The 18,618-nt window shown below is 35.2% G+C and overlaps 1 protein-coding gene and 1 long non-coding RNA gene across 3 annotated transcripts; one reads left to right on the top strand and one right to left on the bottom strand.

The window, feature by feature from the left end:
- Positions 1-234: 234 nt before the first annotated feature.
- LOC140035361 (AP2-like ethylene-responsive transcription factor At1g79700) lies at positions 235-7,336 on the bottom strand. 2 transcript variants are annotated; one of them, XM_072076047.1, is made up of 6 exons: positions 6,573-7,336; positions 6,205-6,287; positions 5,696-5,784; positions 5,383-5,507; positions 4,700-4,776; positions 235-1,233 (listed from the first exon to the last, which is right to left on the bottom strand). In XM_072076047.1, the coding sequence occupies exons 1-6, from the start codon at positions 6,758-6,760 to the stop codon at positions 557-559; spliced, it is 1,239 nt and encodes a 412-aa protein (XP_071932148.1). In that variant the 5' UTR covers positions 6,761-7,336; the 3' UTR covers positions 235-556. The 2 variants fall into 2 exon arrangements, with proteins under 2 accessions (XP_071932148.1, XP_071932149.1); XM_072076048.1 differs by lacking the exons at positions 6,205-6,287; positions 6,573-7,336 and adding an exon at positions 5,941-6,024.
- A 6,987-nt stretch (positions 7,337-14,323) lies between these two features.
- LOC140035360 (uncharacterized) lies at positions 14,324-16,149 on the top strand. Its single transcript, XR_011839497.1, has 2 exons — positions 14,324-14,726; positions 15,821-16,149. It is a non-coding gene; the product is annotated as an uncharacterized lncRNA (long non-coding RNA).
- Positions 16,150-18,618: the final 2,469 nt, after the last annotated feature.

Below are 18,618 nucleotides of genomic sequence, written 5' to 3'. Positions count from 1 at the left end.
TACCCAGAAAGGAAAGAAGCACAGGATAAATAGACTATTGCTACTTTCTAAGCAAGACCAAACACAACCAAGCAACTAGTAAAATGACACAAAAGAAACCAAAAAAAAAATAATCAATAAAGAAACTACTGCTGGAATTTCCAACCGGAAAAGCCCAAGCAAATTTTAGCATGCTGATGAACTTATCCAACTTCTGAACCTATGTTGTTAGAGAAAGTTAAAAAACAGTCAACAACTGTAATCTTGTCCCCTATGTATTTGAAAGGCATAAACTACAGGATTTAAGAATATGTTACAGATACCTATCAGCCTATGCCAAATTCTAAGACAAAACCAAAATTTTCACAACGACACAAAGTTTAAAAAAAAAAAAAAAAAAAAAAAAAAAAAGTCAACAACTGTAATCTTGTCCCCTATGTATTTGAAAGGCATAAACTAAAGGATTTAAGAATATGTTACATATACCTATCAGCCAACGCCAATTTCTAAGACAAAACCAAAGCTGCAGGTTGAGAATGATTCCAGATTTTTTAAGTTGCCAAACCAAAGAAGCAGCTTAGATGTTGCTACCAACAGATGTGATTGTTGATGATGATGATTGAGAAGGAGAAGTGGTTGCTTCTGGCTCTTTCTCCTCCCCCCTTAGGAATGAATCGACGTCAATTTCAAATGCTGGGCTGCCTGCTGCATCTTCCTCAATAAACTCATCTATATCAAATGGAGCATCAAAAATAAAGTCAATGCTAGCCTCAAACCCTGCATCAGTGAACAAGTTTGGTAATTCTGCAGTTTTCTCGAAGGTTATGTCCGAAACTGGAAGTGAATTGAGTGCAGTATCCAAGCATAGGTTCCAATGATCCTCATGCTCATCAGCAGGGTCCATCATGACAATTTGTTCTGGCTCAGTAGCAGCTACGTTTGAAACTGTTGGTTCAGCCACAGGTTTTTTCTGTTGCAAATGTTGTCCAAGGTTGTCTTGTGACTCAGACTTAGTAGTAGCTATATTTGGAACGTTTAGCTCAGCCACAAGTTTTTCCTCTTGTACTTGTTCTTCATGGTCTTCCTGTTCATCCACTTGTTTTTCAGTGGAGGATTCAGGATTTTCTGTATGCATTTTCTGGAGTGTCTTCAGCTTGTCAGCATATCTACTTATATCAAAGTTGGTTACTGCACTAGAGCCTCTGTACTCTAAGGCTGCCAAGTCATATGCCATAGCTGCTTCCTCTTGAGTGCCTTAAAATACAGTTAAAACGAGTTAAAGGATGTATAGAAAATTTTGCTAAAAAACAATGTAGATCCTAAATAAGCCAAAGATAGTTAGAAAAAGAAGATGATCCTATCTATGAAATTCTTGACATCTGACCAGGCAAAATTTATTTTATATTTCAAATTGCATCTTTCTTCTCAAGAGCCTGTGACATTTCAATTTAGCAAAAACTGAGATGATCCCCAAAAGATTTGGTAGTACAGTTTATGACTGTCTCCATTTGAACAAGTTTAAATCTCAGTAATCGACTAAACATGCATCATAGGACATGTGAAGCTAAACTGAGACTTCATGGTTCAGACCCAAAGCCTTTTATTGAACAATTGAAGCAGATAAAGGACATTGTACAGATCAAAAGATATGCACTTCAATTGAGTATTGTAACAAGGTGTAGATAAACATGGGAGAGGGAGCATTTGCAGACAAGTTTTTTATATGCCAATATTTCCTTACAAAAATGTTTAGACAGACAATCCAAAGAATTAGGTTCTCCCTCCTCCACAACCCACCTCCCCTACCAAAAAGGGAAAAAAAATCTTTCAAAAAAAAAAATTTTGAGCCCTCTAAAACACCTCTGTGTATTGATTTGTCATTCTTCTAGAACTGTAACATCTGATGACACTTTGCAATTTCAATTGTGTATGGCATGTCATATTATATGAACCATTTCAGTTCAAAATAGGCCTGTAGAGTTAATTAACACTGAATGAAGGATGAGTCTTAGCTAGCCATAACACATGATACTATTGTGGATTGACACCCTAAATTTGATCAGTTCAAAGTGATTACAGAATGCACTAAATTTTATTTGGAAAAACAAAAAATTATGGGCTTATTGTGCACAAAGTAAGTCCTTGCAGCCAGGTCCGACTATTCCTCTAACTCTTGTCAACCTCACTTACAGAACCGCACCCCCCCCCCCCCCCCCCAAAAAAAAAAAAAACTCCCACTTCAACAGAACCGATAGATGTTGACAGATTCACAGCTTGCCTTATACTTAGCGTCTGAATCTTTCTCACATTCCATGAAATAAGTGAAGAAAAAGGTGTTTAAGAAATAGTATAATCAAACTTCCCTAAAATAGAAGCAATAGTCTAATCAAGCTTCACTAAAATAGAAGCATCTCATTTCTATCTCACATTCCATGAAATAAGTGAAGAAAAGGTGTTTAAGGCAAAATGACTATTTTACATGTGCGCAGACAAGGATGTATTATCAATAATTAGAAAAGCAGGCGCTACAAACCTGGCTAACAAAAACTTCCTTAAAGTGCCTGCTTGCTGTCCCATGTTCTCCAATTTATTAACAAACAAGAAACAGGAAAAAAAAAAAAAAAAAAAGATGAGCAATTCTTTTGGACCGGTATTTCCTGGCCTTAAGCGTCTTTGGCACTTTGCCGCAGGACAAAGAGGACAGTCTTATAGGCAATGGGGAAAGAAAGGATGGAAGCTGTATCAAATGGTTAGGTTATTCCCAATAGATGCAATAACACTATGCCTAAAACAAAGCATAACGTTATTTTAGACGAATTTTTGGCTAGGTTCAAAGAAAAGGTTTTAAAAGACAATAAATGTATCTGAAATACTACAACCTTCTAATCGGTTATTAAACGGCCAAGTCACAATATTGTTGGCATTTCCCTGCAATTGGTACTTAACTCCTGCAACAGCTGGTGGCTTACCTACAGCCACCACAAAATCACGGTCATTGCACTTGTGTGGCAGGTGCAATTTGTAAACTATCATGTGCTCAGAATCATTTCTAGTTTCTGTGCAACTACATAACATTATTGTAATAATGAGCAAGAAAATCCTAGTTTCCAGCAAGATATGATAGTCGGACTTAATTTTAGACCTCAAAACATAATTCCGTGAATTCCTTCAAACTAAACTTCCCTGTCAAGCTTGTCGAAATGGATTTAGCTTACTAATCAAGTGGCTATTTTTCAGTAGACTATAATGTAGTTTCTAATGGTTTGCTACGATTTAGTTAATTCTCCTTCATATAATGTTCAAGTAGGTAGATCGAACTCGTACTTTTCTTCTATAAGAGCACTTGCATAATTCTTCCTTTGCCCCCTCTCCACTTCTTAAATCCAATCCCTTCTTTGCATAAATTAAAAAAAAAAAAAAAAAATTCTCCATTAGCACCTTCATCATCTGAACTGGAAATAATAACTTCCATAATGCCTGCAAGTGCAATTTGTACCGTGCAATCCCTTCGAATAATTTAAGACACTTACCTTAGAGGCCATTAACATTTCTACTGACAAACACATAACAAACCATAATGGGACGAGTCAGACTTATAGGCAGATTCAAAAAATTGCTTAGCCTTCTTGGGAAACTAATGCCTTTGTTAAGTTATCAGTCCAGATTGGCAGCTGTAATTTAGCTTAAAAAAAATGGAAGAGGGACAAGATGCCCACTCCAAAAGGGAATATTTCAGTTTTATAAATTTAAAAGCGTTGAACTGAAACTCAAGTGTGCGGATACTCAACTCCGAAGTGTGCGGATACTCACAGGCCACAAAGACAAAAGGATGGATTAAAAAATCAAATCAAATTAGCACGTGTAACGTCAGCTTTAGGACTAAAAAAAATGTTGTACATGACTGACCAAATGTGTACATTAATTTTGACTTGTTTCCACGTGAAAAAGCAACAAATCTTTCTTCTGAACAAAATAAGCGCAGATCTCGTAGTCTGATTATTGACTAGGCTTCATTTTTTAAAATAAAAGGCTTGCTGTTAGATTTATAGGTTGGATTCATTACACTTTTCTTTTCCTATGTCACGATTTGAAAGAGTAAACTACTTGCATTGTGCGTCACCTCAATCGACCAAATCACAAGTTAAACTAAGCAACCAATAACTATCAACACTATATAAATCTCTGATTTCTAATTGACAACATAGAAATTGTTGTGATGGATGGAGAGTAAACCACTAACTTTTTGTCTCTCAACGGCCGCGGAGCAGCCTCTTAGATTCCCATCCCAAGTTGAAAGTTTGACTTCTGCTTAAGCTCATTGCTTTGCGGTCAACGACAAATCAAGAGAGTCCAACACTGTACCAGTAGAGCATGAATGTGCGTTCTCGCGGCCTAGTTTCGCTCATTTCCTTTGCTTGTATCAGAGCAAGTTAGCATGATCACTATCTCAACTAAACGGCGCGAGTAATCTAAATCCTACCCTTTCCGCTAGACTAAAGCCTAACACACAATTTTAAAGTTCTCTGAGCAAAATACTTCTTTATATTCTCGAACAAACCAATTAACCATGCAATTGGTTTCCAACAATTACTATTAATGATACGAGCAAACAACCAAAACTAAGGTTAAAGATTTAACGAATAAAATACAAGAATATGAAATATTATTATTTGTATGAATAGGTCAAGGAATTCTTTTTAATGAGAAAACTTTTAATTACCGTAAGTTCCCAAGTACAGATATTTGTTCCCAAAGACACGTCCAATTCGCGCCTCCCATCGACCGTTATGATGATGCCTGTAAGAACAACTTTAACGTAATCAAAATTTTTCGTTCATAAAAAAAAAAAAAAAACAAATTAAATCTTTTGCTGACGACTTCCGTACGCAAATCGCTCACCGAACGAGTCTGTCAGAAAAAACAAAGAAAAAGAATCGTGCACCGAACAAACAAGAACTCCATGAAAATAGTGGTCTGAAATGTGCGGTGCCACGTTATCTTTGACGGTCCGCACAATTTTGGTGCTTTCACCCCAACTTGAATACGTTAAAAATGACTGCCGAAAATGTGAGTTAAAAAAAATGACTGCCGCAAAAAGTGAAAAGAATATACAACATCAAAATAATTTTGGTTCTTTTTTTTTGCACCCTCCTATTCATCCTCTCGCTTCTCCCTGTACCCTTTCCACCCTCGAGCGTAGACCTGGAACCTAAACCTAGCAGTGGAGAAGACCCTGAGAGGCTTTCCGGCCACTGGAAAAATAATTCTGGTTATTAACTCATTTCTCCGAAAAGAAAATCTATTTGGCCATGCAAAAAAAAAAAAAAAAGATAGAAAGAAATAAAGAAAGACAAGTCAAAATTAAAGATAAAAATAATTTATGACATCAATTATTTATTATACCTAGCAACTCCGCGGTACTTGGAAACACCTCTAGAAAATCCACTGCTCCTCCTCCTTAGTGTGGTTAAATATTCCTCCTTAGTTAATTTCTCCATTTCTTCAAGCTCTTCCGAATAATTTTCAAGCTGCATAAATAAATTTCCTCAAAAATTAAAATTACAACCATAGATTATATATATAAAAAATTATACATTAATCAACGATAATTCATTTTAAATGGTAATGCGGGCACGCGCAGATTGTACAATTTTTTCTGCGTGGGGTACAAATTTATTTTGGCACCTGAGTTTTCGAAAGGACGAATATTAAATACCGGAAAATTCAGTATGGTTCCAGGTCCCCAGTACTTGAGGGCCGCAAGATCATAAGTACGGGCAGCAGCCTCCTCATTATCATAAGCCCCTGCATTTCATCAATAAATACAAAAATGCTAAATATCATAACTCTACTAATTATTCAGTCATTAGAAGTATTAATTATAATAAAAATCATAATTCTACTTAATTTTAACCTAAATACTTATTAAAAGGAATAAAAATATTGGGCTTGTGGGCTTACCCAAATAAACTAAGCAGCGACAAAAGCGATTGTGAACGTTGAAAATGACAGATATTTGATCACCAAACAAAGAATAAAACAGAGTTAGCAAAAGACAAATCCAGACTTAAACTTAATTAATCATATTTTTAAACAGAAGAGGACTAAGATTTGCAGATCTCCCTGTTTTCAGATGAATTTTTTAATCTGAAAACAGAAAAGTCATTAAAAAAAAAATTAAAACCCAAAAAGAAAAAAATGAAAAATTTAAAAATAAAATTTTACTTTGTCGTCCTTTCTTGGTTTGAATGGCATTCCAAGTAGTTTTGTCCCAGAGATGGGCTTCGAACCGGCCGGTCCATCTGTGCCTGATCATCAGAACAAATTCCATGGTTTTTTTTTTTTCCCGAGAATCAGTCACAAATTTCATGCATGCAATCGAGAAAGAAAATGAAAAAGAAAAAAAATAAAAATAAAAAAACCGTCAGAGTACAATGCCATTCATGTTTTGTTTCATGCTTTGTTTGTCTGCTTGCTTCCTTGTGTGTTTTGTTTGTTGGTTAGTGTGTATTGTGTGTGTGTGTGTGTGTGAAACCGAAACCGTATATAAGAAAAATAAAAAGAGAAAAAGTAAAAGTTCATTAAATGCTTGCCTGGTGACTCCTCTGTAAATGGAGCTTCTTCTTGCAGCAATGGGGGAGGAAGAAGCATCAGCACTGATCTGGGATTTCTTCTTGTCCCTCTTGGCTCTGGAGGAGGAAGAAGCATGTTTGGTAGTCCTAGATTTTTTGAGCTCAATGCATGAAGAGGAAGGTGAGCATGAAGAATGAGGCCTCTTCATTTCTTCTTTACTTTTCTTTTTTTTTTTCCTCCCTTTTTCTTGATGGTGGAAAATGAAAATGATTAGAGGCTTTTTCCTATTCAATGTGTGTTTTTCTTGAAGGGCTTTGTCTGTTGTGTCTCAAAGACAGGGAATTGTGAAAGGGAGACAGAACAGAGCGAAGAAAGAGAGATGAATGGAAGGGTGGGTTGGTTTGGTGAAGAATACTGGAATCAAAAGGGGGAAAAAACAGGCTTATTTTCTGGCAACCGAAAGTGGTTTACCAAATTGAGAAGAGACCATGGGGACAGTAGGGAGCCATTAGACATATATTTGATGAGAAAATGATAGTATTACTTTAGTGCATCCGCCTGGAAATAGTACAAATGTTTAGGATCAGAGGGTTGTTTTTATAGGACTGGGAAAGGAAGGAAGTGGAAAATAGCTGAGACATTGAAGAGAAATGAAATACTACTACCAAAACTAGCTAATGGTACAAAAGTTGATGAGATGGTGTTTTACTGTTTTATAGCTTAAACCCTGTAGACTGAAAAGGGGGTTAGTTAAGGAGAAACCATGAATTTAATGTCAAGGTTTGGTTAGCTAAACTGGAGTTAATTAGCACTTTGAACACTTGGCTACAAGTATCAGCCATGCAACTACCAATTGGCTGTGCTTTGGACTGCCTACACATTTGTTCATGCTGGGAATCTATCACACTCTCTTTCTCTCTCCTCAGTTATCAGATTTAAAAAATGAAAACTAATATTATATACACTATCAACGAAGCAGATATATAAATGTATGATACATAAACAAAAAATGAATTTAAAATTTAAATAGTGATGAATGTTTAAAATTTGTTAGATACATGATACATAGTTAAAAAGTGAATTTAAAATTTGAACACTTATGATGTGCCATTCATCTAAATTTGCTTGTGTATAAAATTTTTACACTGACAATATATAAAAATTAATCTCGAAAAATTATAATAGAGCGTGTTTGGATATCACACAATTTTTCTAAATAATATTTTACTTGTATTACAAACATGTTTTCTAATTAATTTTTATTTTACATATATTATATCACAAAAAATTTTAAAATAAATATTTTAAATATTATTTCAAATAATCTTCCATTGAATTTATTTTATTTGGTCGCAAGTAGCAACATAATAGGCAAAAAAAAAAAAAAAGAAATCGAGGAGTGAATTACGTTTAAAGATTTGGGTTTTTGGTTTCGTGACAGCTACTTTGCAGAGTTGTGTTTATTTGGGGGAACTTGACACGTGTGGCGCTGCATGTATGTAAGAGAATGGGGCTGCATTTGGAAAAAGCTTAATCGATGGGCTTCATTATGTGGTAAATTACGAGTCAAACCATCAAGGGAATAGTGCCAAGCAATTAAGGTCTAATTTGGGTTTTTTTTTTTCCAAAGCCAGAATTGACTTTTTGACATTTTACAAACCTAGGGCCTGTTTGGCACCTCAAGTTTTTACCAAGTTTGTATAATACTAGTTTTTTAACAACTTTTGCTACAGAAACCCCAAAAAACTTATCAAAATTTTTAACCTACACACTTAAAAAATACACAAAAAACTTTCCTTTCAACTTTTTTTTTTCTTCTTTTTCCTCCCCCACCCAACCCACCACATCCTCCGCCGCCGGCCATCACCTCCACCACCACTTTCGCCGCCGGTCATTATTCCGGCCGCTAGTTCCGGCCTTCAACTTTTTTTTTTCTCTCTATCTCAACCCCTCTCCACCTCTCCCCTCCCTCTTTGACCAATCTATGGTGCCTTTCTGAAAATTTTTTCCTTTTTTTTTCTCCCTCCCCCTCTCCTCTTAGCGTCTGCCTCCCCTGCCACCCTCCCCCTTCCATCCCCCTCCCCCTTTGACTGATCTGGTCGCGCGACCAGATCGCAAAGGAGGAGAGGGGAAGGGAAGGGGCGGCGGGGGAAGGGGAGAGGGGAAAAGAAGGGGCCAGACCAGCGGGGAAAGGAAGGGTGGCGGGGAAGGGGCGGAGAGGGGAAGGGAAGGGCCGGCGGGGGAAGGAAGGGGAAGGGGAGGGGATGCGGGGGAAGGGGAGAAGGGAAGGAGAGGGGCCAGACCAGGAGGGAGAGGGAGGGTGGCGGGGAAGGGGAGGAGAGGGGAAGGGGAGAGGCGGCGGGGGAAGGAAGGGGATGGGGAGAGGTGCGACCAGAACGCGTCGCGAAGGGGGAGAGGGAGGGTGGCGGGGAAGGGGAGGAGAGGGGAAGGGGAGGGGCGGCGGGGGAAGGAAAGGAAGGGGAGAGGGAGAGGGAGAAGGAGAAGAGGGATGGTGGGGAAGGAAGGTGGCTGCCATGGAAGAGAAAAAAAAGCAAAAAAAAAAAAAAAAAAAAAAAAAAAGGCAGAAGGAAAGTTGCTGCCATGGAGAACTCGAGAGAGGGAACAGCGGAGCGAAAGGGAAAGGAGAAGAAACGGGAAGGGAAGAAGGAAAAGAAAAAAGAAAGAGAGAAAAAAAAAGAAAAAAGAAAAAAGAAAAAGAAGGAAAGAAAATGAAAAGGAAAAAAACTTTTTATCTTACAAAAGTTTTTCTACAACTTCTACAGTGATCTACAGTAAAGTTTTATACAAACACCCAAAAAACTCACCTTCCAAACAGGACCCTAATTCCACAGGAAACCATAAAAGCCGGCAACTCTTGTGGTTCTTGAGGAGACTTATAAACTACCCAAAGCCCCTCCCAAACCTTCGATGTGGGATAACAACCTAAGCAGGCGAGCTGCTGTTAAGACCTAAAGAGACCTCACTCAACCCGGTACAGGCTGTTGTTTTTTTTTCCAAAACCAGAATTGACTTTTTGACATTTTACAAACCTAATTTCACAGGAAACCACAAAAGCCGGCAACTCTTGTGGTTCCTGAGGAGACTTATAAACTACCCAAAGCCCCCCCCCAAACCTTCGATGTGGGATAACAACCTAAGCAGGCGAGCTGCTGTTAAGACCTAAAGCCTAATTTGGGGTTGCGGTATAAAAAAGTACTTCTGACACGTTTGGTGAATATTATTCTATAAAATTAGGAGTAGAGTTTTTGGTATTAAAAATACTTTTAACAAAAGTTTAAATTTGGTGTTTTTAGAATAGCTTTTGTGTTTTAAAAAATAAAATGTTAAATTTAATTATTTTATCTTATTTTATGAACTAAATAAAAATATATATATTTAAAAATTTTTAAATTATACATTATTTAATACAATAAGTACTTATTGAAGTATGTATCTAATGAATATGCTATATATATATATATATATATATAGTGTTAGAGGGAATGCTCAAACTTGAGACCTCTTATTTATGCTCCTTCCTCCAAATCACCGGTACATTTCTCTCCCGATCTAAATAATATATTTAAAAATATTTAAACATGTAATAAGTGTTTTTGTTGAAAGCTGCATCTGTGAAATATTTTTAATCACGATACCAAACGTGGCAAAAAGTGAATTAATGAAGAAAAAGACGGCACCGTGAATAACGTAGGACAAAGGCCATTTTGTCTATTACGCTGTATCTTTGTCGATGGTCAGACTCATGAGTCATGAGGTGATGCGCAGCCGGTGGTGAAATAAAGAACCCTTTTGATTGCTAATTTTTTAAAATTTTTATAGAAAAATGTTTTGTGATAATTTGATATATTAGATAAAAATAATTAAAAAATATGTTCACGAAAAATGAAAAAAAAAATTTTTGAAAACTGCAATCCAAACAAATTCAAATAGCTTTAGTAGTTGAGAAGTGAGAAATGAGAGCCAAAGTTAATCTTATATTATTTTGTTGCATTTTGAGAATCTGTTCAAAATTAAGAATTATGGGGATTATAAGGAACTGAAATATTTTTTTTTCAATTTATTGGAAAAGAAAGGAAGAAGTCATGCCTAAGAAAAATGACTAAGTAATTTACATTTACAAATATAATAGGAGAGTATGGTTGCTTCCAGAGTTATGCCTGTTCCCTATAGTGAATACTAATTGGCTTTTTAGTGTTTAAAGCTTACTTGGATGCAAATATGCATGCTGGAAGCCGTGCACTGTGCAAAATTTCCATTTTAGTCACTATTGAACTAAATAAAATTTCTATTTCTAGTTACTATGAAGTTTACATTTGTGGACCCAGTCGACAGGGGTGAGCAAAACTTGGTAGGGTTATAACCAGTGACGGGGCCAGGATTTTTTTTTGGGGAGACCAAAATTTTTTTCTAATAAAATTATGTTAATATATTATGTTCAAAATAATTTTCTTCTATTTAAATATATAACATCTAAAAATATCAAATATTAAATTTAATTATAAAGGTATGTTTATTCATAAATATGCGGTATAGTTATGACAAAAATTAACAAAAAAGATAACTTTTGATTAAATATCTTATAACATCACAAACCATCCAATTTGCATATTATGAGAAGATGCTCTCCAATATGTCACCTATGCAGTATATATATATATAACCATGTAATATAAATGTAACTATTTTCAATTGAAAAAAGATAAAAGTTATGTTAACATAATTTGAAATTTCAACATCTTTTCTTAGAAGTAAATTGAGCTCTACGCTCTTTCATAGAACTAAATTCATCTATGATTGAATCATTGCTAAATTTTTCAGTAACTTCTTTTTTTATATACACAGTTAGACAATCATTCAAGAAATTATTTTGCATCTTATTTCGGAGATTTGTCTTGATTATTTTCATAATTGAAAATGCCCGCTCTGTAGTTGCAGTTGATATAGGAAGAGTAATAACAAGTCTAATAAATCTGTCAATAAGAGGATATATCACTGATTTTCTTGTCTTCACCAAGTCTTGATATAACTCATGAATACCAGATAATTCTTACAATTCAAGATGATTTGGAATGTCGAACTCAAAATATTGAAGTTCTATTCTTAGACGCACTAGTTCTTGCTTTTAACAATTATGAATTGGGTCTTTTTATTCTAATACATCACATTGGGTCAATTTACTATGGAACATCAAATTATATGTTTAATTTTTGAAAGTTAAATAATTAGTACAATAAAAAATAAATAACTTTTTCTGAAGAAAAAAATTAATTCAAAGATGACTAATTCATATATATATATATATATATATATATATATATATATATATATATCTCAACTCTCATAATATAAACTAAAATCGTAAAAATTTAGGGGGGGCAATTTTATTTTACACACATATTTACATATTATGAATTAAAATTTTTAAAACTTAGAAGGGCCATGGCCCCCTCTGTCCCCCCCTTGGCTCCATCATTGGTTATAACCATAGCCTACTTGGACCAGATGCGGTATTATTCGTGTTATAAGCCAATTGCAAAGTATTGAACTTAAATCTTACATTTACTGTTTGGAATCCTGATATCTGTTTTAGGGATAATTTCAGAAACCTCCATTGAGATTTCTAACTATTTTACTGCCTTCCTTTCAAGTTTTAAAAATTATACTAACTTCTCTTGAGATTAATTATCTTGTAACATTTAACCCCAATGGATAATTAGAAAGTGATATTGGGAGAGAAAAGATAATATGATTCTACTATTGCTCCTCATCTAATAAATTATTTAATTAATCTAATACCAATCCAAATATTAAAGAAAATACTATAATTTGTTGTTTTTATCATCAAGGATTAAATCACATAGGGTATTAAAAATAGTGCATCATTCTATATATTTCACTTAATGTAAGATCCAAATTGTTAATTTCAATTACAAATCCATTATCAAATATGATCAACAACATATAATCAAAAAAATCTGTAATCAAAATATTATAAAAAACGAACTTTGATACCATAAAAATTTCAGTAACTAACCTTAATATATTGACAAGAATATTTATGATGTTAAAGTTTGTTCTCTATAATATTTGGTTGCAAATTTTTTTGATTATTTGCTGTTGATCATGTTTGACAATGGAGTATTAAATTAATTAAATAATATAGTAGATAATGGGCAATGAGGAAATCATATTATTTTCTATATCCTAATATCACTTTTTAATTATTGATTAGATCTAAATGTCACAAGATAATTAACCTCAAGGGAAATGAGTATAATTTTTAAAACCTGAAGGGAAGCCAGTGAAATAGTCAGAAATCTCAGGAGAGGTTTCTAAAATTATCCCTGTTTCGTATGATTTTTACTTCTCCCGTTTCAACCGCTAGTTTTTTCAGATGCTTTCTCTCAAAGTTTAAATCAATTGGTATAATGCCATTCACCATCCCTTTCAATTGTATTCCTGTAGGGTGGATGGTAATTCCAATGCTGTGGTAGCTATTTAGGACTAGATATTTAGTGCAATGCCAGCCGACGTAAACGCTAGAGCCGTGGAGCATGGTTGATAGTTATGATCTAATTGCAAGGTACATGACTTGCATTTCACATCTGAAGTATGAAATTTTGACGAAGGGTTGCCAATTGGTTTTGTACTTCTCCACCTCAATTGTTAGCTTTTGAGACGAATTCTATCGAAGTTTATATCAATAGGATGGGCACAAATTTTCATAAAGCAAAGGTAAGGTTGCAAAATATAGGAAACTGCAATTGAACAGAAAAAGGTTTGGGCTTAAACTTGCAGGGTGCAAGGTATAATGAGAGTCAGGTAGGGAAGGGCAAGAATCTTTCCTCATATAAATCCTTAAAAGTATTTAATCATTAGAAAACACATTTTTGTTACTGGAATAATTGATCTCTAATTTCAAAATAGCAATATGAATCATTATTATTTTTTACATACTGTTTGATCAGCCAAATTACTTTGAATGTTTTAAAACTACTAAAACTATTATAATGGATTAATGTTGGAGGTGATTTCTAACAAACTTAATAAGTATATGGTGCTGTGATGTTTTCCCTTTTTTGTTTAATTAGTTTAAGCTTGGATTTGCCAATAATTGTCCTGTAGCTCTTTCTTTTGTATTTGATAATATAAAGCTTGTGACTTAGTTGTCATGCTTCTATATGAGTCAGATTTCGAGTTGCTGCAGTTTGTTTTGAAGACCTTAAGGTCCTATTTAAGTTCTTATTTTGATGAATAATAATAATGGTGTAAAATACTGATAGTTTTAATTAAGTGATTTATTAGATGGAATAAACTCAAGTTTGAAACTCATAAGGAGTGCATGAACATAATTTGCGAAGAAGTAAGCAGTTAATAAAGTTGAAATGAAGTTTCGGATGGATATTTGAACATGCCAAAAATCATAGCAAAATAACTCACCAAAAGGTCGCATCAAGTGACTAAGAAATGATATTTGTATCAAACAAGATGAACAAAGTCTCTATTCAAATATTCCATCAAACAAGGAAACTCAAACGAAGTGGAGAAAGTCTTAAAGTGGCAACAAAATCAACCAGGGGCGGATTTAAAGGGGGCACTGGGGCACGGCTCCACTGCCCCTTTAAATTCCTATAATACATTTATAATTTTGATATAATTATAAAGTTGCTTCCAGAATTTTTTTTTAAAAAAAATATGAAAGAATGGGTCATAAAATTTATATCATTCACTTTCCTCCTCTAGTCCCCATTTTCCCCCAACAGAGCTAATTACTAATTATATCGGTTATTTCTTTTGGTCTCCATTCCCCAAGTTCCCTTTACTCCTGTGGTCCGCCATTTCCCTTCACAACCGACTTCTCTTCTTCCACACCCAAGCCAACTACTCTTTCTTTTTATCACTTCATCCAATTATCATTTACTTCCTTTGTCCCCACTCCCCAATTTCCCTTTCCTCCTCTGGCTCCCGGTTGTCCCCACTCCCCAACATACATACGAGGGTTACTTTTTCTTCCACAACCAAAGCTTGTTACTCTTTCTGTTGATCACTTCATTCGATTTAGAGATTGTACCAGAATCAATTGATTTTCTAGGACCTGAGTCCGCCACATTTTGCAGCTCTTTTCACCAACTTTAGGAGACCATCAAAATCAGGTTCTAAACAATTACTTCTTATTATTATTATTTTAAATTTGTTTGCAAATGTATTTCTAGAGCATGAAACTATTACTGTTTTAAAGAAATTTGAAAATTGATTAGTCAATGTAATAACTAATAAATGGGTTATTTGATATATATTTTAACTTTTGAAATGGTGATTTTATGCATGAGACTTTTTTTTTTTTGCTTAAAAAAAAATTAGAAAAAGAGCAGATAAAAAATTTTAGTGTTATTTTTGCCTTCATTAAAATTTTTTTCTGACTCCGTCCCTGAAATCAACTCAAGTGACAGTTGCAGAAAGCCAAGCAAAATGAACTACAAAACCAACCTTTCACTTTCAGCCGTCCTAAAAGATGTCTCGCCCATGGAAAAGAGTTTAGGACGTTGTCTCGAGCGATGCAAACCTCTCCAGCATCTGAATTTGGCAAGCCACACAAGCCAAAAATCTCTGATCAGATTCACGCATAAGTGTCTTCTACAATAGTATCTAAAGCAATTAAAGTGAGACTTTCAGACATCAATCATGTTGCAAGCCTATTAAAAAGGGATAATTTCAGATACTTCCCTTGATGTTTCTGATAATTGCATTTAAATACCCTCTAAAATTAAAAATTACACTCACTTCCCTTTGATGGACACATTTGATAAATATTGTAGCCCTTGTCATTAAAAGAAAGTTAAAAGGGTGGGAAAAGGTACTAACACACAAAATTTTGTCAACTTTATCCTCTTTATGTTTCGAACGAAACATTTGCCACTTTGTTTATAAAAATTAATTAAAAAAGAGAAAAAAAGATATGAAAGTAGTAGGGATCCTCTCAATACAACAAAGTGTACATCTGCAATTCTGCGCTTTTGATAGTCAGAAGTAAGAAGAGTTGGATAGGTTGCAATGGCTTTATCTTGGCAGCATATAAGTTAGTTAAAGTGTAAAAAAAATGCATACTATTTTCAACTCTTGGCATTCTTCCTCTCTATGGTAGTTGAGGAATAATAAAATCAATTTTGCTTCTTGGAATGACAAAATCAATTTTACTTTTGCATATGCTCGCACCAAGAAGCAAATAAAAAAAATATTATTGATGCAGGCAATTTTTTCCTCGCATTTTTGCAATAACATTAGCCACAACATTTTGAGAGCAAGTTGGTCGTCAGGAGGCTTTTGGTGCTGGCATATCCGTCACAGAGGGGAGGTAAGTGTAATTTTTAATTTCAGATGATGTTTAAGTGCCATTGTCAGAAACATTGAGGGAGGTATCTGAAATTTTCCCCACTTAAAAAACAGTAGTGTTGAACTTTGAAATATGGATTTTACTTCTTTTGTTTGATGTTCCTTCAAGTGAAACTACCATTCCGCAACAAGTTTCTTTTCTTTTTCAACTACAATAAAAACTCTTCTGAGATCAAATTTTGTTAATTCTCTGACTCTAGTTGAAAAAGTTACTTTCTCTCTGTAAAGACTATAGAGAATCATTATGACAACCAAGTATAATTCATGGACATGTGAACCTTTGATATTATTCCAATAAATGACCTTTTTCCTTGATCGTCTTGTCCTCGTAGATTCTCTATTAACCCAACTAAATTTCTAAAGTCAACAGCAGTTGCCTGTAAGCATTGGCAAGGTACAGAGAATCATGGATGTACTCAAAAGAGCATCCTGAAAGTCGTAGATGGCTGATACTAGGAAACGATGATACGTTCTTGCCGCCAACTTATTAATTATTATATAACGACAAAAATATGCATATGTATTAAAAAATTTTGTTTTCTCTAAGTTGATCACCCATAATTAATTCCATTCGACATAGAAAGAGTTCACAAAGATTACGTCTAAATTGATGGAAATTTCCTGAGAAACTCAAGTTGGTGAAGATTATATCCTTTTTGAAAAAGCACCAAGTAACTTGCCTTTAATGGTAACCACACAAACTTTCCTCGCGGTATTCTTGAAAAATAGATATCCTTCTTATCTACAAACATAATTCTTATGCCCCCTTCTCCCCCAAAAATCCTTAGGCTTAGTAGGTAAATGTAATCTCAAATTGATTGGAAAGTTGAACAAAGGACAATTAAAGCTAATGGTTGGAAGCACGGAGAGTAGGCATTGCTTTCATGTGTGACTTCTATATTTGTGCAGGGTAAGCATCAAGCCATTGACAACTATGAACTGACTGAGGTAAAGGAAACTGTTTGGACACTCACTGTTTTCAATATTTTTGAAAGAACAGAACATGTGCTCTCAACCCACGATTTTCTTTCCAATTTATTTTGGAAACACCATCAGTTACATCAGGATGCATACAAGAAACCTTAAATCACCAAATAATTACGAGTTCGATTATGTCCTAATTTGAGAATCTACATGACCACCAAGATTCAATTCTAACTGGCATCATAATTGAATTTTCAACAATATTTCACACTAGTTTGTCCACAAAATAGTGCATTGTTAAAACTAATGAAGAACCATTCGACAGGGTGGTCGAATTTTCTTCCCCTTGATAGTGGCGATTGAGTTGACAACTCATAAAAATACAAACTACAAACACACACACACACTAGGCACCAGTTAATTTTTAGCCTTTTGCTTCACTGACGAAACTATGAGAACCCAATATGTAGTTGTCTGATAGGAAGTTTAACACAACGAGGACACCAAAAGGGGAAAGCTGCGAAACAGTAATTTCATTTCAAACATCGAAGCTAAAACATATAGTCCATATGTGAATTTTTTGTTCTGCAGTACAAATATTAGTAGAAAAACAAAGTTGGATAAAGGAAAAGGCCGGACAGAAGAGGTGCTTCCCCTACACATGAGATTAATTTTAGTAATCACTCCACCTTTTCATCAAAACAAAAAGATATAACCATTTGTGAATGGCAGAAAACCCCAAATCCAAAAACATCTTTCCCTTTCAAACGTTTCAAAAAACAGCAATCAAACAGGTTTCCATTGTCTTTAAAATACTAAAACCATTGCATAGCAACAATCCCGACTCCTCATCAACTTTTCCGAAGCCAAGAACTGCCACTGGGGGAACCCCAAAATGAATTTGTCAGCCACAAGCCAAGCAGGCCCATGGCCGCTTAAAATTGAGTTTCCCAGCTTCCAAGATTCACAGGACAGAACCAAAAGAAGAAAAGGTGACTGAACCACTTCCACCACATAAATGCAGGCTTCCAGATTCAACCCTTTTCCTGAAAAACACCCTTTCGAACAAGAAGCTTTCAAGACAACCATGTAAATCAAACTCACCAGTATCATAGACCGTTCTTGTATAATCTGAGCCTGCTGCCTTTGTACCAAGGCCTCTTTCAAAATGCTTTACATAATTCGTGATGTTGTTTTGAGGTCCCGTGTTTTCTTTTGGTTTTTGATCAAACGAAAACCGACAAGGTTCACTGCTTCCTCTGCTTTTGCTCCTTTTATCTACTTGGTCCACGGTGAGCGCATTGCTACTACTATGTGCAGTTAAATTAGAATCCTCACGGCTTTGCATCAGCTGACCATGCCCCCCCAGTGTCTGTTACAGAGAATAAGAATCAATCAAATATCTACTCGTATATAAGGTAACGATTTCAAGCTACTCTTCCCAATATCTGGATTTTGTAACTTTCATCTCCTTTTCCATACTTACACCAAGATCCCTGAAAGATCGAAAGACAAGGAGCTTCAATCTTAATGACTTTTACACCCATCTAGGCAGCCACGGATTTAAGGGGGGGCTGGTGGGGGCTTAAGCCCCCCCAAGCCGCCGGAAAACCCCCTATATATAGGGGATTCCGGCGGCCAGCCCAGCCCTAATGCAGCACGTACGTTCTTGGTAATGAGTATAGCTTTTTATTGATTTCTTGTGTCACGACCCCACCTCCCCCTAAGGCG

Source organism: Coffea arabica, chromosome 2c (genome assembly GCF_036785885.1).
Source record: "Coffea arabica cultivar ET-39 chromosome 2c, Coffea Arabica ET-39 HiFi, whole genome shotgun sequence".
Classification (NCBI taxonomy): Eukaryota; Viridiplantae; Streptophyta; class Magnoliopsida; order Gentianales; family Rubiaceae; genus Coffea; species Coffea arabica.
The sequence above is the reverse complement of the archived record's forward strand: the minus strand, read 5'-3'. Positions and strand labels throughout refer to the sequence as shown.

Coding starts and splice junctions, on each gene's coding strand:
- LOC140035361 (XM_072076047.1), bottom strand. CDS start 6,760: ATGAAGAGGCCTCATTCTTCATGCTCACCTTCCTCTTCATGCATTGAG. Junction 6,288..6,572: donor ATTTACAGAGGAGTCACCAG/GCAAGCATTTAA, acceptor TCTGATGATCAG/GCACAGATGGACCGGCCGGT. Junction 5,508..5,695: donor GAACCATACTGAATTTTCCG/GTATTTAATATT, acceptor TTATTTATGCAG/CTTGAAAATTATTCGGAAGA.